We start from the raw sequence: 25,411 nt of genomic DNA on the forward strand, positions 1-25,411 counted from the left end.
TATAAACCCACGGATCTAGACAGACCAACAAACTCAAAAGCACATGAAGAAAAAAAAACCACAGCAAGGTAATGTAATCAAACTGCTCAAAAGCAATGCAAAAGAAAAAAACACATGTCATACAAAAGAATAAAGATGGAAAAACACCAGCTTTCTCATCAGAACCAATAAAAGCTAGAAGAGAGTGGGGCAACATCTTTAAAGTACATTTGACTTTTGAATGACACGGGTAAGGGGCACTGACCCTAGCACCTCGAAAATCCACATATAACTTTTTGACTCCCCGTAAACTTAACTACTAATAGCCTTCTGTTGACCAGAAATCTTACCAATAGCACAGTTAACACATATTCTGTACATGCAGTATATACTGTGGTCTTAAAATAAGCTAGAAAAAACAAAATACTATTAAGAAAATCATAAGGAAAACACAGTTACAGTCCTCCACTATATTTAGTGAAAAAAATCCACATATAAATGGACCTGCATATTTCAAACCTACATTATTCAAGGGTCAAATGTACTGAAAGAAGAAAAGGTATAAACCTAGAATCCTACACATGGCAAAATGTCTTTTGAAAATACAAATTCAATAGCATAAAGGCCAGGAGGAAAGAAACAGAAGTATACTATTTTAGGGTCTTATATTATGAGCAAAGTGTAACATCATTTGAATATACCATGCAGTAAATTAAAGATGTATTATATTGGGGCACCTGGATGGCTTAGTCAGTTAAGCATCTGACTCTTGGTTTCCACTCAGGTGCTGATCTCATGACTCATGAGTTTGAGCCCCACATTGGGCTCTGCACTGGCAGCACAGAGCCTGCTTAAGACTCTCTGTCTCTCTTTCTCTTTGCTCCTCCCTGACTTGCACTCTATCTCTCAAAAATAAATAAACATTAAAAAAAATCTTTAAAGATGTATACTATTAACTCTAAAGCAACTAGTAAAATACAAAGAGTGACAGCTAGTAAACCAAGAAATGTGATAACAATGAATTCTTAAGAAAATACTCAACCCAGGGGCACCTGGGTGGCTCAGTTAAGTGTCTGACTTGGGCTCAGCTCATGATCTCACAGCTGGTGAGTTCAAGCCCTGCGTCCAGCTCTGTGCTGACAGCTCAGAACCTGGAGCCTGCTTCTGATTCTGTATGTGTGTCTCTCTCTCTCTGCACCTCCCCTGCTTGTGTTCTGTCTCTCTCTCAAAAAGAAATAAACATTTTAAAAATTTTAGAAAAAAAAAAAAAAAAAAGAAAATACTCAATCCAAAAGAAGAAAAATGGAAATGGACAAAATTAAAAAAAAAAAAGGAAAATTCCATTTTCCCAGAGTAGATAATACAAACAGAATACCACTAGCAAGATGAAAGATCAAACTAAAAAAAATCAATAATCACATCAAATATAAACAGCATAACGAAAAGGTAGAGATTGTCAGGTTGAATAAAGAAACAAGACTCAACTATTTCTGCCAGTAAGAAATACATGTTAGATACTAAAACACAAAAGGTTAAAAGTTAAAAGGTGGAAACAAATACACACATTATGGTAATATTTAGCAAAAGAGCTGGAGTGAGGACATAATAATCAATAGCGTTTATGCAACATAAGAGAGCTTCAAAATATATGAAGTAAAAATGAACAGAACTGCAAGAAAAAAGAAAAATCTACAATCGTAGTCAGAGATTTCAATATCCTTCTCTTACGCAGGCACGAGGTAAAAGTAATTATGCTGAGTAAAAGAAACAAGACAAAAAATACATACTGTGTAATTCCATGTATATAAAACTCTAGAAAATGCACACTAATTTATAGTAACAGAGAACTAGCAGCAGTTGCTTAGGGACTGAAGGGGTATGTGGAGGAACAGAGTGCTAGTAACAGAAGGGCACAGGAAGTGCCCATTTTAAGTAGAGGAAGATCTGTATAAAATAGATGCCTAGAGGGGTGTCTGGGTGGTCAGTCGGTTAAGCATCCGACTCTTGGTTTCAGCTCAGGTCATGATCTCACCGTTTCATGAGTTCAAGCCCCAAGTTGGGCTCTGTGCTGGCATCGCAGAGCTTGCTTGGGATTCTCTCTCTCCCTCCCCCCACTCATGCTCTCTCTCAAATAAGCAAATAAACTTTATAAAACTTTTTGCTTGTTCTTTAGCATAGAAAAACAAACTGGAACGCCTGGGTGGCTCAGTCACTTAAGTGCCCGACTCTTGATCTCAGCTCAGGCCATGATCTCATGGGTTCATCTCATCAAGCCTGTGTTTGGCTCTGTGCTGACAGCATGGAGCCTGCTTGCGATTCTCTGTCTCTCTCTCTCTCTCTTTCTCTCTCTCTCTGCCCCTGCCCTGCTCATGCTCTTTCAAAATAAATAAAATTTGGGGAGAAAAAGAAAAACACAAACTGACAGTTGTACTGTTTATATAGCAAAGGGAACTTTAGAACAATTTGCTAGTATTATTTAAAATGAGAATAAAAATGAGCCAGTACTAAAACTCCTCAAGATGAGAGCACATCTTCAACCTCACATTCTTTTTTTTTTTTTTAATTTTTTTCAACTTTTTATTTTATTTTTGGGACAGAGAGAGACAGAGCATGAACGGGGGAGGGGCAGAGAGAGAGGGAGACACAGAATCAGAAACAGGCTCCAGGCTCCGAGCCATCAGCCCAGAGCCTGACGCGGGGCTCGAACTCACAGACCGCGAGATCGTGACCTGGCTGAAGTCGGACGCTTAACCGACTGCGCCACCCAGGTGCCCCATCAACCTCACATTCTAAATGCAAAGCTTCACACACTGTCCACTAATGTTTTTGCTGAAATAATGTAAACTCCTTGGGTAGTATAAAAGAAATCAAGTTGCCAAGAGGAGCTCCTCAATCATACCTCACCATCTCCAGAAATGACAATTTTTAAACAAACTAATCTCAGGACACCTGGGTGGCTCAGTTGGTTAAGCATCTGACCCATCATTTTGGCTCAGGTTCGACTCTCAAGGTTTCATGGGTTTGAGCCCCACGCAGGCTCTGTGCTGACAGTGCAGAGCCTGCTTGGGATTCTCTGCCTCTCTCTCTCTCTCTCTCTCTCTCTCTCATTCTCTCTCTCTCTCTCTCTCTCTCTCTCTCTCTCTGTGCCCCTCCCCCACTCACGCTATCTCTGTCCCTCTCAAAATAAATAAACTTAAAAAAATAAATAAATAAAAATAAAAGAATTAACCTCTTCATCATCATTCTCAGGTAGTAATTCTTTTTTATTTTTAAATATTTATTCTTTTTTTTTTTTTTTTTTTTTTGAGAGAGAGACAGATACAGAGCATAAGTGGGGCAGGAGCAGAGAAACAGGGAGACACAGAATCTGAAGCAGGCTCCAGGCTCTGAGCTGTCAGCACAGAGCCCGATGTGGGGCTCAAATCCACAAACCATGAGATCATGATCTGAGCAGAAGTTGGATGTTTAACACACTGAGCCATGCAGGTACCCCATCAGGTAGTAATTCTTAATGCAAGCCCCTCACATAAACTATGGCAAAAGCCTCCAAACTGGTCTCCCTGCCTCTATTCCTCCAATCTCCCAAATTCAGCTGCCACAGATCCTCTTTTTTTTTTTTTTTTAAACATTTTATTTTATTTTTTGAGAAACAGAGAGAGACACAGCACAAGCAGGAAAGGAGCAGACAGAGAGGGAGACACAGAATCAGAAGCAGGCTCCAGGCTCTGAGCTGTCAGCAGAGCCCGACACAAGGCTCGAACCCACGAACCATGCAATCCTGACCTGAGCCAAAGTCAGATGCTTAACTGACTGAGCAACCCAGGAGCCCCCAGCCTCCACAGATGCTAGAGTAAACCACTCAATCTCTAAATCTATCTGCTTTCTATTCTTAAAACCCTAAATGGCAGCTCATCACCACCTCCAATTGTGCATCCCACAGATTCCAATACCAAAAATGGTGAAAAAAGGAAAAAACAATGACAACTTAGGAACTCGTTAATAAAGTTAATGTATTCAATTTAGAGGACTATTGTGAGAGTTTGCTTCCTGTTTTTTTTGATGTTCAAATATCCTTTTACTTATGAAAGCATGGGTGAGGACATCACCGTGTTTAAGAAACATCTCCACTTAGGGTGTATTATGTTAAGCTAAACAAGTCAGTCAGAGGAAGACAAATACCATACCATTTCACTCATATGTGGAATTTAAGAAACAAAACAGATAACATGGGAAGAGGGGGGAAAAGAGGGGGGCAAACCATAAGAGATTTTTAACTATAGAGAACAAACTAAGGGTTGATTGGGGTGGGGGGGGTGGATGGGAGGGATGGGCTAGATGGATGATGGGTATTGAGGAGGGCACTTGTGATGAACACTGGGTGGCATGTAAGTGATGAATCCCTAAATTCTACTCCTGAAACCAATATTACACTAGAATTTAAATAAACACTTGAAACAAACAAAAGAAACATCTCCACTCAGCAAATTAAAAAGTTGGCAAACCTTTGACAGCTGAACTTTATTTTTATCTATTTTTTTTTTAATCTTCAGTCATTTCAGAGAGAGAGAGAGAGAGACAGAGTGTGAGCAGGGGAGGAGCAGAAAGAGAGGAAGACACAGAATCCGAAGCAGGCTCCAGGCCCTGAGCTGTCAGCACAGAGCCCGACGTGGGGCCCAAACTCAGGTACCGTGAGATCATGACCTGAGCTGAAGTTGGACGCTCAACCGACTGAGCCACCCAGACGCCCCCTGAACTTTATTTTTAATTGTAAAAGCCCATGAAAAGAAATACTGACTTAGACACACCAGAGGTGCAAAGTCCACAAAACAAACAGTGCCCTCATCTATCTTTCTAACTCATCTCTCATTCCCCAGATTTTTTCCTCCAGCAATACAGGACTGCAGCAGTGTCCTACACAAAACCCAATTACTCTTTCCCTTTTTTACTCACGCTTTCTCAGGAATGGAGTGACCTCAATAACAACTTCTTTTCCTCACTCATTCAATTTATTGAGTACCTATAATCTTAAGCGTGAGGGCTACAGTAGTGAAGAAAAGAGAAACATTATCTTCATGGAGTCACAGTCTAGTGGAGGAAAAAGGTATCAAATAAATATAGAATTAAAAACTATGATAATACTGCTTTACAGAGAATGGAATGAAGGAGAATGAAATGGCAGGAAAGCTAGTCAATAAGCTACTATAGTTAAGGTAAAAAATAACTGATTTGGACAAGGGTGGAGGCAAGAAGTCAAATCTTGTGCTGACTGTACTTGCTGACAGACTGAACAAGGGGATAAAAGAAATACTTCATGACTCCAATATAAGCAATTATGTAGACTTGCACTAATAGTTCCAATTTTTTATGCCTCTCTGTCTTTGCTATGAGTTTGCTATACTGACTTTAAGGCCTGATGATATGACTTGCTTTGACCAATGGGACAAGAGCAAACTTTTTCCTGGCAGCAGCTTATAAAAGTGCCTGTGCACTGCTGGTTTTCTCTTGGAGTAAAAAGCCTGCTAAAGAATGAGACCACATGGAGAAAACCTAACTAAGTAGAAGCCATCTGAAATAATCCTACACCAATCTATAGCCAGAGAACCCCCAAACATATGAGGAAGTCCAGCCAAGAGCAGAGCGACAAAGCAGATGCATAGCTGAACAAAAATGCAGGAATAAGCCCAAGCCACGACTAGAAGAACCACCTACCTAACTTACAGACCTGTGAGCAACAATAACTGCTTACTCTTTTGAGCACTGAGTTTTGGGTGGCCTTTTCATGCATAAATTAAACATGATGGTACCATTTACTGACACAGGGTGGGAGAAGAAAAGGAAGGGAATGAAAAGAAAAACCAAGCTCATTTTATCTTACCTGAGTCAACTCTTACCTATTCTTAAAAACTCAACTTAGATATCAACTTCTCCAGGAAGCTTTCCCAGATCTCCAGGCTGGTTTGGAAAGATACTTAAGTACTAACATTGTGTTCTGTACATAACCAGATCACTGCCTTATCAGACTGCTCTAAATTTATCTGTTTATATTTTTCTTCCCAAGTACCCAACTGCACTTTTATGTTACAGACTGTACCTCATTTATCTTGATAATATCAGCAGGTAACATAAAACAAGGTCTTGATAGAGGTTTCTGAATTTTATAAATCAATTAATAAACACTTATCTGATAAAATTTATTAAGTCTAGATCAGTATTTCTCAAACTGTGATGCACTCAACACGCATCAGAATCAGTAGAGGTGTGTTAAAAATGCAAATCTCTGGGCCCTTTATCTTTAACGAAAATACCATTCATTACGTTCTAAGAACAAGGATGAATATTTTGGTCAGCCTCAAATACACACAAATAGAAGTGTAGGTACTAAATCAACGTTTCCTCAAAATTTCCTAGAGATATTCTCTAAGATAGTGTCCTTAGACTGACAGCACCTATGCAACTGAAAATCCTCTGAATTGCAATGGAGTTTCTAAGAAATGAATCTCCGCCATCTGGGAGGTCCTCCAAGGTGTGGCTTCTCAACGCACACGGTTACCGAGGATGCTAGAGAGCGAAAGCGGGGCCCAGGCCAGGGACGGACAAGCGCCCAGAGGCCAGGCAGCAGTTGCGTGACGGACCCTGGAACTCGGGCCGAGCCAGGCGAAGGAGACTCCTACTGGGTTCCGGGATGGGCTTCCCTCTCCAGAGGCGGCCATCCCCGGTCCACGGTAGCCCGACGGGATATACGGAAGGCCCCGGTCGCCTTGCTTGCCCAAGACAGAAAGGAAGAAAATGAGGAAAGGGTCCGGCTGCCAGCAGCCGAAAGTGGGGAGAGTGCCGGGGGTCGCCGCCGCTTCCCACCTGCGTCAAGCTCCAGCTGGTAACAGGGCAGCGGCTCGAGGGAGAGCTTGTAACCCTCGAAGCGGGGATCCAACAGAGGTCTCTTCACGCGCAGAGAGCAATTAGCAGCCACCTCCATAGCCTTCCTAGGTCGCAGCGTGAAAATTAATAAAGCTCTTGTTGAAAGGTCCGCGCTTCGCTCGTAGCACCGAGGCTCGCAGGCGGCGTGGTTCCCATCCCAGAAGACACTGCGGTGTGGGGCGCCGTCTGGGAAATGTAGTGTCCATGCGAAAGTTGACAATGTTGCATGCCGGGCTATGTAGTCTTTCGGAGACTTAACGCCCGCAAGACTGCAGGGTATGGACTTTCTTACCCAGAGGGCTGAGCTACCAGGAGGCGGCCCGCGCTGGTTAAATTCTCACATTTATAGGCAGGGTGGCGAGACCCCGCCCCGGAAATGCGTGTTTTAGCTTTCTGTGTGCTTAGGTGCCCGAGCTACTGAGGGTCTAAGTCCGGGCAGCCGAAGAGTGTGGTAGGTAACGGTCGTCAGCGCAAGGGTCATTTCGTCGCTGGGAAGGGACGGCCCTCGCCCGCGGTGATGGTGGTGAGCTATGCCCGTGGTCCTCAGGGCCGGGACCCGGGCCCAGCCCAGGCTCCTTTCGATGTGCTGTCTTTCGTTAGCTTCCCCGACCCGCGCTCGCGGGCCTGTAGGGCTCTCCGACAGGGCGTGCAACCGGAGTTGGCCTGAAGCCAGTCCACGCTTTGTTTTCTGGCTCCTCCCCTCCCGCCTCTCCCGCTGTCTCCGCCCTATTCTATTTTCCCAAAGAATGTCTGAACTGGGAGGGATTCCCCTAGCGCCCTTGTTTTACCAGTGAGAAAACTGAGGCCTTTAAGAATTGACTTGTCCAAGGTCACTATCCGTATTTTAGGGGCCAAGGCGAGATCAAGTTCAATATTCTAGGAATGGTACCGACTAGACCTTAGAGTTATTTTGAAAATGTTAGCCTCCAACGACATAAGCAAACATTACTAAGTCCTTTCTCAACCCCTCCTTTTTCCTGTTCCACTCAAAAAAAATTTTTTTCCCAACTCAAAACTCATTGCCAGCCTGAGTTTGCACATAGGCGAAGATGGGAGACAACAAAAGTGGTCCCGAGTTAGTGACAGATTACGTGCAGTAATGTTACTGTATTCCAAGTTTTTACATTCTAACCTTCTTCTACCTTTTTTTTTTTTTTAACTGAAAATTGAGAATTTTCTGTGTTGGGAATTAGTTCAAGATTTGTTTTCAGCTTTGATGAAGAGCATACACAAACACATACTTGGAGCTAGTTTGAGAGTTGTACTTCTGGGTGCATCCTAGTGAAAAGTAAAGCACTTAGAACCTAATCTGGAAATTTTATTTTTCACCAACAGTACTTGATCTTTTATTGGTATTTAGGTTACATGGCTTCCCAGAAATTTTGAATGCAGTTAAAAATGCAGAAATTATTAGCAGTCAGTTATGATGTGCTGTTAAAGTGTTTGGGGGCTTCTCAGGTCAGAGTACCTGAGTTCAAATCCTGCCTTCACCACTTTCTATCTTTGTGCCTCAGTTTTCTCAATTGTAAAATACAAATTATGTTAATAATTCAAACATAAAAAAATAAGTTTTGGGAATTAAATGAGGTTAAAAAAAAGCCCCAATGTGTTAACCCAGTACTGGGCACATAAGTGTTTCATAAATGTGACAATAATTATTATTATCTAAGGACTCATTAATAAAGGGTATATGGGGAAAGAAAATTGTGAGTTAATCAGTATGACTTATTGGGATGCAGTAAACGATATTAAGAGTAATGACATTGTTAACACAATGTTGAAATTTATCACTCCTTCAGTTGATAGAATGTTAAATGTTAAATGGGATGCTTACCTAGAGGATTTAGAAGAAAATGCTTTGTGGGTGTTCTGTATCTGAAAATACATGTTGATGTTCAGGTTAGCAAGATGAACAAAGATGCGCAGATGAGAGCAGCGATTAACCAAAAGTTGATAGAAACTGGAGAAAGAGAACGGTAAGCAATGGATTGTGTTAATAAATTACATTTAACATCTTTAAGTTACAGTTATTTTAATGTAAGAATCTAATATCAAGGAGCAAACTGATGTCAATGGAAGGAATTACAGAAAATTGAGATTATCAAAAGTTTCAATTCCTAACATCCATAAAAAATAGGTCTGTTCAGTATTGCATGACTTAAACGAAAATGAGTTCTCTAAAAAGATGAACAAGAAATGACTGTCAAAGAATGTATCATCTAACAGAGAAGAAAATATACCCAGATTACTACAGTTTTTAATAGGGAGATAATATGATAGAACCAGTTTCAGTTACCAAACTATTAATCTCAGAGCAGCTGTGCTGTTCTTACTCTCTGAGACATTCTTCTTCCCTGATCTTTAATTCTAGCTCATCTTTCAGGTCTTAATTTAAATATCATCTCTTACAGGAATCCCTTAAGTCCAAGATGCCTTGTTCTATCCTAGCATTTAATCACATTGTATTATAACCACCTGCTTTGCTTATTTGTGTTCTCCAGTATACTCTCAGTTCCTTGACAGTAGAACTACCATTGTATCCCCAGCATTATGCCTAGCACATAACTGACCAGGTAAATATTTGAAGAATGAACAGGTGTAGAAGTACTAAGCAGAGGCTCAGCAATCAAGAAAGGCTTCCAGAAGTAGGGTGAAAAATTGCATAAGAGAAATACACTTAAGGAAGAGGAGAGATCTTTCAACTGTACTTGGGGGTTAAAGTAATCAGTTAGAGTAGTATAAGAGGTATTTCAGTTCTGGAAGAAAGATTAGCAGTTCTTCCAGCCAGTAAAGCAGAGAAGACATTCAAGGAACATGGAACAGAATGTGCAAAGTCACAGAGATTTGTTACAACATAATAACGTTCTGAGGAACTGTAAAATTAAAACTGGCAGGTAAAGTATGAAAGTGATATTGCTGGAACAGTAGACAGGAGGAGTAGATTTGGTATAAGTCAGAATTCTTTCATTTGTAAATGGTAGAAACTGAACTCAAAAACTTGCTTAATCAGTGGAAATATATAAGCTCATCTAACTAAAAAGTCAAGAGCTTGAAATTACTTCAGGCTCCACTGGGTCCAAGCACTCAAAAACTGTTACCAAGAATATGTTTTTCTTTTTCTTTCTCAGCTCTCTTTTCCTCTGTGTTGGCTTTATTCTTAAGCAGACTACCCACAAGGTGGCAGAGATCAGCAGTTCAGGATTCACATCCCTCTGGCTCAGACTACCTTTCTCCTAGTAGTTCCAGCAAAGTACCTGGCTTGATTACCATCTTACTTAGGTACATAGGCCAGTTATGATCAGCCTTGCCTGGGTCTCATTTCCATTGCTGGAACCCTGCACAGATTTATTACACTGAGAGTGGTGTCAAAGAAAGGGCAGGAAAATGGGTGATGGGTTTGCAAAAACATCTGACTTTATCCTTGGGTGGGGGGAGAAGTTAAAAGATTCTAAGAAAGGGGATGACTACATCACATTTGCTCTTTAGGAATACTATTCTGGCAATGTGAGGATAGCCTTAAAGGGCTAGAGATACATTATAGAAGAATGTGTTAGCAGGTTATATCAGGTTAAAAATGAAAAACAGCAAAAATGGAAGCAAGAACTTAAAAATTTTTAAAGTAAAATCAGCAGTCCTCAATATGAGAAATGAGGAAGAAGACATCCAGAATGGTGCCTTGGAGAACTGAGACGATAGTATTGGCAGTAATGTGTAAAGGGGATTATTTATTATTGTTTATTTGTCTCTTCATTCGTGCAGCTTAAAGTTACTGAGTTTCTAGCATATGCTATGTCCTGTTAAGGTGCTGGTGATACAGTAGTGAACAAAATAAAGTCTGTCCTTTCATGGAGCTTACATTCTAATGGGAGGAGACAGACACTACATCTGTTTTATGTAGATGGTGGTAAGTTCTAGAGGAAAAATAAAGCAGAGAATAATGGGTTGTGTATTTGAGACAAAAAAATAAAGAAGGCTTCACTGGTAAGAAATCAGAAGGATATGAGTGAATGGGGAGGACTTTCAAGAGCCAAGGATCTAAGACAGGAGCTTGCCTGTTTTTTGAGGAGCACATAGAATTTCATCAGCCTGAGTAAATTGAGTGAGAAGAAGAAGAGAGACCTGGGGAGGGGGAAGATCATGGAGGGTTATTTAGGCTAGTTAGGTTAGTAAGCCTAACAAAAACTTGGAATTTTAGTCTAAGTAAATTGGGAAGCACTGGGCCATTTTGAGCAGAAGAAGGAGAGCGAAGTATATGAGCAAAGGAGTAGGGGGACAAGTTTAGAGGCATTGGTAGTGGTCCAGTCCAAGAGAAGAAGATGGCTTGGACTAGGGGAGTAATGGCAAAGATGGTAAAGAAAACATTTTGATTGTAGGTGTATATTTAAAACTGGAACCAGTAGGAATTGCTCCTGTGGATTATACGTATAGTGTTAACAGAGTTGAGTGAAAGATGCTCCTAGGTTTTCTAGCCTGAGGAAACTTCAGGTTAAGCGTCCAGCTTCAGCTCAGGTCCAACTTCAGCTCAGGTTAAGCCTGAGGAACTTCTGTTAAGCGTCCAACTTCAGCTCAGGTCATGATCTCACGGCTTGGCTCGGCAGTGTGAGCCCTGCTTTGGGCTCTGTGCTGACAGCTCAAGCCTGGAGCCTGCTTCTGAGTGTGTGTCTCTGCCCCTCCACCGCTCAAGTGTGCATGCTCTCGCTCTCTCTCAAGTATAAATAAAAAAAAAAAAAAAAAAGAAGACCTAATTAAATACCAAGATGGAACTGTCACATAGGGGATGTCTAGGAATATTGAAAGAGAAATGGTTTGGTTTGGGACATGACGTGTTGAAGCTGAGACATGATTTAGGTTAAAGATTGAAGACTTGTAAGAGTGGGTATGGCAAAAGGATAGGAAATATTTTTTTATACCCATGATGCAGTTAGTTGTAATACACACCATTATTTTTTTTAACCTGTAGGGAAAAAGAAAATTCTGCCAATTAAATTATTACAGGCATAGGATGCCTGGGTGGCTCAGTTGGTTAAGCGTCCGACTTCAGCTCAGGTCATGATCTCGCGGTCCCTGAGTTCAAGCCCTGCGTCGGGCTCTGTGCTGACAGCTCAGAGCCTGGAGCCTATTTCGGATTCTGTGTCTCCCTTTCTCTCTGACCCTCCCCCGTTCGTGCTCTGTCTCTCTCTGTCTCAAAAATAAATAAACATTAAAAAAATTTTTTTTAATTATGACAGGCATACCAATTACTGAATTATTGGAATGTGGGGGAGAAACAGGCTTAGAATCAATGAAATACCATACTTAGTATATAATTTGGAAGCTTGTTGGAAAAAAATGAGGGGAAAGTTTTTGAGGTTAGAAATATGGGGAAGCAAGAGAGCTAAAGGAGAAGAGTTTGTAGTCAAAGAATAGATTTTGAAGATTTTGAGGTGCACCTGCTTCGAGTTCAACTAAAACTATCTAGAAATTGTACAAGACTCACAGTATTCCTGTTGGTGGAGGGGAATAGAAAGTGTATGAGAAGGCCAGAGAGTAGAGTTTCTTGAGAAGTACTTCTCCCTCATCCACTTCATTTAACTTTATAATGATGAAAATGAGGTCCAGAGTCTAAATTATTTGCATAAGATCAAAAAATTAGTAATAGAACCAAGATTAGGCCACAATTAAAGTTTTTGTGTTTAGAAGGCAGGGAATTTTTAATTGAACGTTTGAACTTTTGCTTCAAACATCCTATCTAAAATATTGTGCATTGTTGTAGTTTAATATCAAAATTTCTTTTTCAACAGCCTCAAAGAGTTGCTGAGAGCTAAATTAATTGAATGTGGCTGGAAGGACCAGTTGAAGGCACACTGTAAAGGTAATCAGTTTCATTTACAAGATAAACTAATTCCATTGTTCTTGTTGGTTTGGAGTTCACTAGAAAAATAGGCAGTATTTTAAGATCTGTTGAGTGCCGAGCATAATTTGAAACATACGGAAAATTGAATCTTGTAGTAATGATTTCCTCCTTTTGTCTCCTTTTGGTAGATGTAATTCCTGAATCTTTAGAAATTTTCTTTGTATTTTTTGTAACCAAGTGAGGCAAGATTTTCTCTCTCATCAGAGTATGGAATCCAGCCTTTTTCAGTGTCCCTACTCAAAGTGAAACATTAATTATTCCTATGTTTTAACTTTATAACAAATTGAACACTATCATTGGCAGACTTTATAGGAATTACATCTCTGGCTTTAACAATATTATTTTTTGAAGAATTTACCTACAAAAATCCTAGATAATTACACTAATTTTTTAAAATGTGGGGTGGAAGCTTGTTAAGTTACTGGGTGTTGATGAGGATACCACTAGATAAATTATACATGTCAAGAGATGAGCCTCCTTTTCTGGCTCGGCTTTGGTATAATGCAATTCTGGATATTTTCAATGAACTCCCATTATATTGCAATTGTTTCTACAATTAATGATAATAGAAACTATATCATTAATCCTAAGAAAGCAATATGGTGAGTTAGTAAAGGCATAGACTTTGAGGTCATACAGACCTTCACTGGAAGAGAATACAGCTGGACTTCAGCTCATGTTTGGATGAGTATTTAATCTTTAAGCCTCAGTAGGCTCACTTGTGAAGTGGAAAAATGCCTGGCCCATTAGATTGTTGTGAATATTAAATGCTGCAAAACACCCAGCACATAGCGTTCCAATAATGTTAACTCCTTTCCCTCTTCTTCTTTTGGCCTAGCCTAGAGAAGAGAAATGAACAAAAGAGTTGTTCTATAGTTTAATTTAGAGATATGAAATTACAAGTTAGACTCAAATAATAGCTTTTACCTCCCTCCATACATTCAGGAACTGCTATTATAGTGAAATAAGATCTGTACAGTTCTAAGTTTCCAGCTTTTTACACATTTTAGATTTGACTTTATAGTTCGAATTCATTCTGTTATATTTGTTAAGTTACAAGTGATTTAGCTGAGAGATGAATAGGTTTTTAAGATTTTGATCTGGTGAATACTTAATGTGTTTAAGGTTGAACTAAATCTTCAATAGAAAAGAAAAAAAGAAGTGTCCTCTTTTTTTTTAAAGACCAGTCTGCACTCTAAAAACATGATCTTAACCCTTCCTCTATGAAAATCTTTCTTACAGATAATGATTTTAAATGATATGATTTGTTTTTTGCTTTTGCATAAGAGGTAATTAAAGAAAAAGGACTAGAACACGTTACTGTTGATGACTTGGTGGCTGAAATCACACCAAAAGGCAGAGGTAAGGAATACAAATTTTGTGGACGGAAACGTGTGAAGACATGATTTTTTTCTCTCTTGCTGGTTCAGTTTTTCTTTCTTTTTACAGGGAAAAATACCCTTTCTAAAATTATTTGGGTACTTGAACTTTCCTCAATGGGAAAGATAATTGCTACCTGCCTCTCTAGCATAGTCTTGAGTAATAAATATGATGAGAAGTATAAAATGTTTTTGCACTCTAAAACAGTATAGAAACATAAGTTCATAACGGTTGTTAAGACAGATAGTTTTTAAAATATGGGATTTTGTAGGGTCAAGTAGTACCTGAAGCTAGGATTCATAAGTTTTATTAGATATGGCCTGATTTCAGTAATCCAAAGTTTTACTCTAGCCCCACAGTCAATGCTCTGCTGTTGTTTTTCTTTTTAAAAATACGTAAAGTTCTGGGGCACCTGGGTGACTCAGTGAGTTGAGCATCCAACTCTTAATTTCAGCTCAGGTCATGATCTCATGGTTGTGGGCTCCGTGCTGAGCATGGAGCCTGCTTTGGATTCTCTCTCTCTCCCTCTCTCTGCCCTCCCTCACTTAACGCTGTCTCTCTCAAAAAAAAAATAAATAAATAAATAAACATTTAAAAAAGAAAAGTTCTGTCTTCTTAACTGTCTAATTAAGAATTGGGGAGCTTCAAAACTTCATATTCAGGGTAACCTGTATTTAAAATTCACACTACAAACATCTTTATTTCCTTTCAGAAGGCAAAGGAAGGAGAGGAAATATATTAACATTGGTGATATGTAATAAATACTGAGTTAGGAGTTACATTGTTACCTCAGATGCAGCTATGTCATTTTCATTTATTTTGAGAAAGGGGTTTTTCTGGTCATTTTAAGTGTAAGCAGATAAATTAGATGATTCATTATCTGTTTTCTCACATAGAAATAGTGAAAAGAATTTAAGTGTGAAAAGTAAATGAGTTTGAAAATTATTGCTAGAGAATACTAATTCTCTGAACTATCTGCTGGGAAAGAGCTACAGAATCCCATCGTCCTTTCCAGCCATCTGTAGGCCTGTTCACAGCTAAAAAAAACATGACTTTTTCATCAAGCATGTCTCAGGGAAAAGAAAAACAAAACAAGAAACAGTATGTATTGTTCTCCCCACGAATTTACACTTTAAAATCATTTTCTCCAATTTCTTTTTCTATTTTCTGTCTGTAATTTATGTTTAATCTATTAACATTTAGGAGCTGGTTATACAGGATGGAAATTTCCTTTGCTTCTCTTTCAACACTTGTATCCTGGACATTTCAATCCCGTATAACTCCACTGCTGGAAAATGAACAAATACAGAACAGAGAAGTCAAAATAAATCCTTTCTTTTATGTTCTTAGTCGTCTTTTATAACAGAAATATTTATTTTCTTTTTTTAAGATACAGTAGAATTGACTTTTTCTTAGTGTGCAGTGCTATGAATTTTATACACATGTGTAGATTCACGTAACTACCACCCCCTATCCCTCAAGCTATCCTTTTATGGTCACACCTTATCCCTAACTCCAAGGCAACTAGACTGATCTAGTCTCCATCACCATAATTTTTATTAAAGTATGTTTAATGTACCTACTGATCCCATTTCTAGTGATCTTAATTATGTAGCCTTTATTTCTCAGAGGCTTAAATTAAACAATTTGTCAAGGGGAATAGGTGTCTTATTTAACTTGCATACTTATTTATGGAATTCACTATACAAATGTTGAACTGTACCTGAAGTTTTTAGTTTCCTTTAGATACAAGCAAGTAGCATTAGGAGTTCTGGTTCATTCCCGATTGTCCTTATTTATTAGTAGCCACAAAAGGAAAAATGATAGTGTAGATTCGTGTATTGACATTTAATAGTAATGAAAATTTCAAAGAGCAGGGCTTTTTTGTTTTTCATTTTTAGTTTGATACTCTGAATAGATTATAGTCACATGGTTCAACATTGAAAAAGTAAAAATACCATAAATGTAACCCCTGTCACAGTTTGTGCATCTTTGCTGAGTCAGAGAGTATGTGCACTTACTTCTACAGTATTGCCAAATTAGCTGCCCAAAAATGCGGTACCAATTTATATTCCCCACCGGCTAATACAAGAGCACCAGTTTTCCCTCAATCTTGCCAGCACAGGATACTACCGACCTTTGGTTTTTAGCCAATATGATTGGTAAAACATGGTATCTGAATGTGGTTTTAATTTACATTTCAACTATGAGGCTAAACCCCTTCTGTGTTCAAGAACTGTGTTCCTCCTTTTCTTTATCTCTTTTGCTTGTTTTTCTTTTAGTCTGATCTTTTTCTTATCAATTTGGAGAAATTATATAGTAGAGAGGTCAGCCCAATTCTGTAAGTGTTTTCCCACTTTTGTCTTTTGCCTTTGTTTATGGTGATTTTGACCAACTTCTTGAATTGTCACTGTTGCATTTAAACCAAATTTATTAACCTGCTGTACCTCTGTATTTAAAAAAAGCCTTTTCCACTCCTAGTTTAAAGAATTTTCTTATGTTTTCTCATCGGTGTGCAGTGTAGTTAGGTATTGGACACTTCACTCAAATAATGAATTGCAAATATACTTTTTCAGGTATCTTTATTTCTTTATTGAAGCATGTGGGTTATTCATGAAATTATTAATTCAGAATAAGATATCAAATATCAAATTGACATATATTAATTGGAATCTTCTTACTCTTATATTTTATTTTTATATTTCAGCCCTGGTACCTGACAGTGTAAAGAAGGAGCTCCTACAAAGAATAAGAACATTCCTTGCTCAGCATGCCAGCCTTTAAGATTGAATTAGATTGTGTCGTTTTGTGGTTTTATTTCTGAAAGTAAAACTTGCCATAAATTAGGAATCAATTTCCCAAAATAAAATCCTTTTTTGTATGATGGTATACAGTTTTCAGTAATGATGTATACATTGTATTGATTTTTTTCCCTAAATGTGTTATTTTAATAAATATCTCATGAATGAGTTTGAAGTTTCCTTGGATTTGCGAATAAAAGGGACTTTATTAATAATTTGCCAGATTTGTTGAAAAAGTCAGCAATTAATACAGTTTAAATGTTAAGTATGTGCATATATCTGTGCTAACAACTGAAGAGAAGTAAGCAGGCTCTTCTATTGTCTGGATGTGGTGTATTCCTCTTTTGAATCTCTATGATATTTTATAATACATGTCCCATCTTGTACTACAGATGTCTAATTTCTGATTTGTTATAAATGCTGAGGGTTGGGACTGGGTCTTAATCATCTTTATGTGCCTTCCTTATGCCTCAAAGAATTTACCATCCTATTGGAAGAGAGAACATTTGCAAACTGGCTTCATACCACGCTCCTCTCACATACTCTACTCATCTGAACTTTGAGAGCAGAAGCTCTAAATTGCATCCCCACATACTAAGGTCAAGAAAGAACTTACTGGGAAATTATCTCCACCTGTAGCTTTACTCTGACATCAAGATTGCCAAATCCAATGGACTCTTACCAATTCTTATGTGACCTCTGCTGGAATGAGAATGTTGACCATCCTGCCACTTGGAACTTTCTTCCCACTCCTCACATTGTGTTTTCCTACACTGGAAGTTCCTTCTGTTTCTTGTGGATACCTTTTGCTGTATGGGACTTTAAATAATGGTGTGTTTTAGTGCTCCCTCCTGGGCCCTCTGGTTGACTAATGATATACTTTTCCTGGGCAAATCCCAGGACACTTGGGTTGGACTGTGGCTTCAAACATAAACTTGGTGATAAATGGTAAATTGTATCTCCAAACCAGACTTCAACCCAGCCTCCAGACCCGAATACCCAACTGCTGTGGATCAGCTTTCTTGGATGTTCCATAAACACCTTAACCTGACTACATCTAAGACAGTGACTTCTTTTCCTCCAATAACTGCCCTTACTGTGTTCCTTACCTCTGTGAGTGGTACCTCCCAGATCTACAGATTAAAATACTAATTCAGAAGGTAAGAGGTATGGCACAAGATTTCTCTATTTCAGACAGGTTCTCAGTCAAGGTTTATGCTGCTGAGGGAGGACACTGTAGCAAGGTTGTAAATTGTCCACTTCCTGCCCTCTTGACTGCCTTAGGTCAGACTGATAATTGCAGTAGGCTCCTATTTTAGTTGTCCATGCCTCCTCCAATGACTCTTCCACAGGATTACCTAAGTGATCTTATTAAAAGTCAAGCCTCATCATTTTTTTCTGCTTGAAATTTCTCAGTGGCTCTTAGTTTACAGAGTAAAATTCAAGCTTGACCATAGCACGTAGGTCTGACATTTACTTATTTCTAGTCGCTCTAAAGAGTCCCCAAAAGAATAAAATTACTTCATCCCTCAATAATTTTGAAAATCCATCAACTTAGCCCTTTTACTTTCATTCCTACTCAAAATTCAGCTTGAGTTGTTGCTAAAACATTCTAACGTTCCTTTGCTTTCGATTCCCTACCCCTTTTTTTCTATAAGAAGCACCTGTGCATAATTTCTCTTCACCACAGTGGTTCCTGAACTTTACATATATCTCCTGGAGGAAAGGAAACATTTTTTGACTTTGAGTGATACTTATTTGTGGATAGATGGACAAGGAAATGAGCATTTATAGGAGCACAAAATAATACAATTGGGTATAGTTGAGAAAAGACTTCATGTTAATTTTTGGTTCACTGTCCCAGAGATATAATTTTAACTTTCCAATGAACTTATATTTTAGGTGTAGTCTGAACCAGCTGGACCTAATTATGTAAAGTGACCTTTCTCTCTCTCCCTCACACACAATCAAAACCTACGCAAGAGAGTTTTTGTTTCATCTCTTACAAAGCAATGATCTAAAGTAATGATAGTTATGTTCATTTTTCTGTTGACAGTTATCAAAAAGGAAACATGGTACATCAAAAGTGTTAAAAACAATTCTTATTTCATAGTACTATGTATGAAAACAAACCAAAAATTGCTCATGAAGATATTTAGTAGCTCAAAAGGAAAATGAAAACAAATACTTCGAAATGGAACAAAAAGCTGAATTGAAAATACTTTATAGCAATCAAAAGTACCAAAGAGCATAGTTTTAAAATCGTAGTGCCACAAACTTCCCACCTCTACCCCACCACCTCTAGGTTTCTTTGACATCTCAGAAATGTCTTGTTTGCATCCAGCATCATTGATACCTTTGAAACTAACTTCTTGACTCACATCATTGGTTTATGTAAACTAGGAATACATCGTTTAAAGATCTTGCACCCTTCCATTCCCAATGTCAGGAATTCAATAGGAGATTACTGTTACGGGGCTGAACTGGGTGAGTGAAATACTAATTAAGATTACTATAAGCTTCTCCTGGATAGGATTAAAGAAGACCAGACTAAATTATTTATGTAATCACTTTGCTTTGGCATTAAGAGTGTATCATTTGGTTGAGCAGAGCCAAGCTCAAGATGATGCTAGAGATTGGTAATTAGATATGGGACTTTTCATAACTTGATAAAAGGCTCCATCTAACTCAAGAGAATTGTGACAGCTGCTCAGTAGCTGATGTTGGAAGTGATCCTGTGTGTGTGTGTGTGTGTGTGTGTGTGTGTGTGTTGTGAACCCTTCTTGTAAATGGCTATCTCATGTTACTCAGTGACTTCATAAAACCCTTCATATTATCATTAGAAACCACACAAAAGTCATTGGATGAATCCACCAAGAAAACCAACAGGTGCAGTCAGGCAATTCAAGTTCTAGTTTCATCTCTGACACTGAATTATCAGGTAAGACTGACTCTTCTGCCTCAGTTTTCTCATCTGCATAATAGGTCTGATATTATCCAGCAAGAATTAAAATAATTACAAAGTTGTTAGTACTATGAATAAAATAGTCATAAAAGCAATATGGATTTGAGTTACTCCTAGGAAAAACTCTAGAAATCTGTAATTATTTACCATGTGTTTTCTGGATTTATACAGATATATGAATTACAATGTATGTGGAAAATAGCTGCTTTTATTTTTTCAGGAATTTCTATATACTATTAATTACCATTATAATACCTATAAAAATGAAGATAACAAACATGCCTTTGGTTGTAATAGATTAAATTGCACTCTAATAGTACTTAGGGAGGGTTGAAATTATCTGTAGTCAGTTTTACCCTCATTCTACTATTAACCCCTCTATGACACAGACTGTATACCATTTATCTTTTGATCCTAAGTGCCTAACAGAATAAATTCTTGATAAGTTCTTTTAAAGATATGAATAAATAAACGCAACAGAGAATGAAATTTGGCATGTGCCTATTTATTCCAGACTTCAAATTGTGCTGTTCTGTCTGTCAGCCACCAGAGGGCACTTGAAGCCCGTAGTTTGGTTCCATCCGGGGCTCTCCCTAACCCCAGTGTGTTCTCTTGACAGGCCTAATTTCAATTCGGGCCAGCCAGATTTTTCAAGATGAAAGTGCTATTGAATTAAAACTTAATGTGAGGACCTCAGAATGCGGTTCTGGTATAAATTAAAATGAAGCTACAGTGATATGCGTTGCTTTACTGGTATCATTTTCTGAAGTCAATCCAGGGTTTCAGACAGCAAGTTGGATTTAAATAGCATATGCCATGACTGAAATAGTTCTGTTTCAGCTATTTTATCAAAAAAAGAAGGACAGTAAATTCTTAATAAAAAGTGAAAGAAAATCTCCAGTGTCTTATTTCCCTGTCATCGTGGTCCTCTCTCATAGAGTCCTTTTAGAAGGGAATAATACTCATATCTTCCTTTTTCATACTATGTTAGTGTTTAAAAAAGGAAAATATAAATAGAACATTATATAGTGCCAAAATCCTGTAGACACTCAATGAATGTTGGCTTATGATGATGATGGTAAAGAATGCCAGTTAATGAAGGCAGATAGATTCTGTACTTGGGGTTCAATGTCGCTCATAAAATAACATTGAGTACAGGAACTGGTGCCAGTACTTAGGGCATTCATAAATGCTCTGGCATAAATGCTCATAAATGTTCTGATCACCAGAACTGAGTGATAATAAATGGCTTTCAGTTACTGCAAACCTTCCGAATCCAAAATTATCTGTTGAGGGCACATCTTTAAGAATTTATCCTTTCTAGGTGGCTATTTATATCCAAATTGGGTTTTGACAAAGGAAGAGGCATAATGTCAAGTAATGAAAATAGAGACGTCCATCAAGCCCCAGCCCTTCCGATGTGCAGGCGATTTGGGTAGCGATATATATTGTGTCATTTGAGGAGCGTTCTGTTTGGCTAATATAGCATGTGAGTGCGTACTCTGGTTCTCTTCTCGGATGTATCATTGATGTGTTTGGTGATTTCATTAGTCACTTACAAAGTTCTACATGACGGTTGCCTATCATCCACATGCTTCCTTTCTGCTAGGGATGCTGAAAATATAAAAAAGCAGGAGATTCACAGAGCTCCTCTTAGCAGGTGTAACATAAAGTCAAAGTTATAGGAAAGGACTTTACAAGTCCTTATGTATAATACATGCTGTACTTCTAGCAGTGGGGCTCATGAAACAGTTTTGTGTATGGGATCTATCTCCCAGATTTTGTCTCATGCATAAACATTTTTGGCAGACCTAGGTACTGAAAAACACAGATGTATTCACTGATCAGCTGCTTTTCCTATGTTCCTGACCCAGTTCTTTCACAATATGGAAACTTTGTAGAAACCTCCAGTTAACCAACTATCCCTTTATTATTATCCTCACTCCCTTCATGGTCTCGTTCCCTCCTTTTACCCATTGATGGTAAAAGTTGATGGTTTATCATTAGAACTCCTTTACAATTAACTTTAACTTCTCTCACCCTTTTTCCCCCCAATCACACACAGTCCTGCTTAAATGTAACTACCCTGAGAGCTTACTTCCTCCACGCATCTTATCCCCTGAACTTTGTGTTGAAGAAAATTACACAACATTCTGATAAGTCCTATTCTAAAATAACAACTACAACATTCTGAAGTTGGCCTAGGCTGGTCAAAACTGTTAATGTCATGAAAGAATGAAAGGCTATAAAAATTGAAAAGGGAAAAAAGCAGGGTGCCTGGGTGGCTCAATCAGTTAAGCATCTGGTCATGATCTCACGGTTAGTGGGTTCTAAGCCCCACTTTGGGCTCTGCTGACAGCTTGGAGCCTGGAGCCTGCTCCCGATTCTGTGTCTCCCTCTCTCTGTTCTTCCCCCGGTTGAGCTCAGTCTTGGTCTCTCAAAAATAAATAAAATGTTAAAAAAAAAAAGGGGGGGGGAGCGGAGAAGGAAAGAAATGAAGATAAAGAATTGTTTTATGTTTTAAAAAAAGAATAGATATTTGCATTTAAAAAAATTTTTTAAACAAAGTTTATTTTTATTCATTTTGAGAGAGAGAGGGAAAGAAAGAGAATCCCAAGCAGGCTCTGCACTGTCAGCACAGAGTCCAATCAATGCAGGGCTCAAACGGTCAAACCATGAGATCATGACCTGAGCTGAAACCAAAGGTCAGATGCTTAACCAAGTGATCCACCCAGGTGCCCCCTAGAGAGATATTTGTCTTTAAAGCGATGTGACAGTCTTATTAAACAAAATTATAAAGAATATTATTAGGACACTTGGTAATTTTTAAACATGGGCTATAATATCAGTATTTTAAATTTCCTGAATGTTACACTTGTATTAGGAGGAATGACTTTGTCCCATGTTGTAGTATTTAGGGATGAAGTGTTACATCATAACAAACTTTCAAAGGGTTCAACAACAAAAACAAAAGTATATATACTTAATATGGAGAGAATGATAGACACTGTTAATCTAAGAGAAAGATATACTTATCACAAACAGCCTTGAAATTTTTCAAAATATTTTTAAAAGAAATAATGGTCACAATTCTCAAACGAACACTTTTCGCTGCCCCCAAAATTCTACTATACTTCCCTAGCCTACACTTCCCACTCCCCCAAATGCCCGTTTCACACTCCTTTCCCACAGTAACAACACTACTTCCTGCTTTACCAACAAACAGCAGCAATCAGACAACAACCCAGCATCATCACATCACCAAATCTGTGAGCCTTCCTGAATCTGAATCCACTTTCCCCACTTTCTTCCACTTGTGCTCTGGATCCCAGCACTCTCTCTTTCTTGATAATTTCTTTCCTGAGGTAACTCCTCTCCAAAATTTTCCAACAGAAGTTTCTCCCTCTATTTCATCAACCCTTACAGCAGAAATTTGGCATGGTAACTTGCATCTTTTACAAAAAACCATGTCTTGGTCACAAATCTCCCTCAAGGAACAGCCTCATTTCTTTGCTCACATTCAAAGCAAGGAAGACTTCTTAAAGAGAATTTTTTGTTGTTTAATTTTGAGAGAGAGAGAAAAAGAGAATGTGAGAGGGGAAGGGACACAGAGAATCCCGAGCAGGCTCCGTGCAGGGCTCGAACCCACAAACTGTGAGATCATTACGTGAGCTGAAATTAGGAGCTGAATGCTTAACCAGCTGAACCACCCAGGCACTACTGTAGGAAGGCTTCTTAATTGAGTTGTCTATACCTCCACTTTCTTCCCACTCACTCACTCAATTTGCGGTTATGGAAATTGTCATTTCACTGAAGCTATTCATGTCAAGGTCAAGAGAAACATCTACTCAATAACCTCTTAGCAATAATGGTAACAAATGACCACTCTCCTTGTTAGACACATTCCTCTCTTCTTTCCCATGTTGCAAAACTCTCCTGCTTTTCTCTTAACTCATGGCTGCTGTCTTTCAGTCTTTGCTAACTTCTCAAACCCCAATTATATGGCCTAAGTTCTTCCCTGTCTCAGGGTTCTTGACTGCTTTGTGTTATTTTGGCACTCAAGTGAAGCCTATCAATTCTTTCTCATAATAATATATTAAAATGCACCAAATAAAATTCTTAGAGTTACACAGGAAACTATATTAAAGTATAATTATAAATATCTTTCAAAATAAATGCACAATATTCATCTTTATTAACACAAAAATAAGGCAATGCATTTCAAATATAGGTAGGCTTAAAATCGCATCTTATTTTTAAAATACCAATTTAAAGGCTATTTATTTCTTAACTTTTATAAGAACATTAAGTTATGAGGTGGTGTTTAACCAAGCATATATATTACATATGATATTTATATGATATATTGGACATTCCATCAATTTCAAATTTTTGTTTTAATGGTTATAAGTACTGAAAATATTGATTACTTAAGAGACATTTTTTCTTTCTTTTTTTTTTTTTTTTTTTGCAAATGGAATGAAAGCTTCTTCAGCTCACTTTGCAAAGCCAGGAAATCTTGTCTCAAAGAACACCAGGATTCTTTTTGAGTTACATTTCAACTATAATAAGATTTGGTCCTAAGATCAAAGATCACAGGCTAGGACAATATCTTCAATAGAGTTTATTGAAAAGAAAAGGATTATGGATCTCCGGTTCAGCTTTAATATTATCAAGATAAAAGTAACTTCTGAAAGAATCAATAGTTTCCAATTGTCCCTAGATTTCTCTTTTTGAAGAAATTGACAGCCATCTGAGGACGAAGCACCTTCTCTAACATTTCAAGGTTTGGAGGGTGTCAGCCTTGCTTCTGGTTGCCTTGCTTCCTGATCAGTTGCTAATCCTAGTCACCTTATGATTTTTTTTTTTAAGTAGAAGGCACAATAGTCTTGAAATGAAAGTTTTATCTCATTCATATGGTTAAAAATAACTGCCAGGGGAGCCAACTCATGGATAAATCATTTTTTTTCAAAGTGTTCCAAATGTGGAGTTTTTTGGCTTTTAGAGAAATTAAAGCCAATGGTCCTTAATTCAGATAAGCATTTAAGTCTTGTTCTCTGGGAATGCCAATGAACTATTTGGTAAAGATGTCCTTCTTAGTCTGATCCTCTCTCTTGACCAATTCTTTTTTTTTTTTAATTTTTTTAACGTTTTATTTATTTTTGAGACAGGGAGAGACAGAGCATGAACAGGGGAGGGTCAGAGAGAGGGAGACACAGAATCTGAAACAGGCTCCAGGCTCTGAGCTGTCAGCACAGAGCCCGACCCGGGGCTCGAACTCATGGACTGTGAGATCATGACCTGAGCCGAAGTCAGCCGCTTAACCGACTGAGCCACCCAGGTGCCCCATCTCTTGACCAATTCTTAAATGCAGTTAATTATTCAGAATAATTATCAGAGGATAGTGTTGATAACTTTTACAGTTGTTGGCAAAGGATTTTAGGAATAGTTTTAATTCTTAGTGCATGTCTATGTTAA

General features: G+C 38.3%; 2 protein-coding genes across 3 annotated transcripts in view; one reads left to right on the forward strand and one right to left on the reverse strand.

The window, feature by feature from the left end:
- The window catches only part of NUDCD1 (NudC domain containing 1), a 76,986-nt gene extending 69,766 nt beyond the window's left edge, over positions 1 to 7,220 (reverse strand). Inside the window, exon 1 of the mRNA XM_043601609.1 lies at positions 6,835 to 7,220. Coding sequence (XP_043457544.1) covers positions 6,835 to 6,952 — 118 coding nt within the window. The 5' untranslated portion in view covers positions 6,953 to 7,220. The remainder of the gene's footprint in view (positions 1 to 6,834) is intronic.
- Positions 7,221 to 7,242: 22 nt separating this feature from the next.
- On the forward strand, positions 7,243 to 18,019 carry ENY2 (ENY2 transcription and export complex 2 subunit). Of its 2 annotated transcripts, none has more exons than XM_043601611.1 (5): positions 7,243 to 7,345; positions 8,794 to 8,870; positions 12,675 to 12,745; positions 14,075 to 14,149; positions 16,875 to 18,019. In XM_043601611.1, exons 2-5 carry the CDS (start codon positions 8,803 to 8,805, stop codon positions 16,949 to 16,951), a joined length of 291 nt encoding a protein of 96 aa, XP_043457546.1. In that variant the 5' UTR covers positions 7,243 to 7,345; positions 8,794 to 8,802; the 3' UTR covers positions 16,952 to 18,019. The 2 variants fall into 2 exon arrangements, with proteins under 2 accessions (XP_043457546.1, XP_043457545.1); XM_043601610.1 differs by having other exon boundaries at positions 7,249 to 7,417.
- Positions 18,020 to 25,411: the final 7,392 nt, after the last annotated feature.

The sequence above is a fragment of the Prionailurus bengalensis genome, chromosome F2 (genome assembly GCF_016509475.1).
Source record: "Prionailurus bengalensis isolate Pbe53 chromosome F2, Fcat_Pben_1.1_paternal_pri, whole genome shotgun sequence".
Taxonomy (NCBI): domain Eukaryota; kingdom Metazoa; phylum Chordata; class Mammalia; order Carnivora; family Felidae; genus Prionailurus; species Prionailurus bengalensis.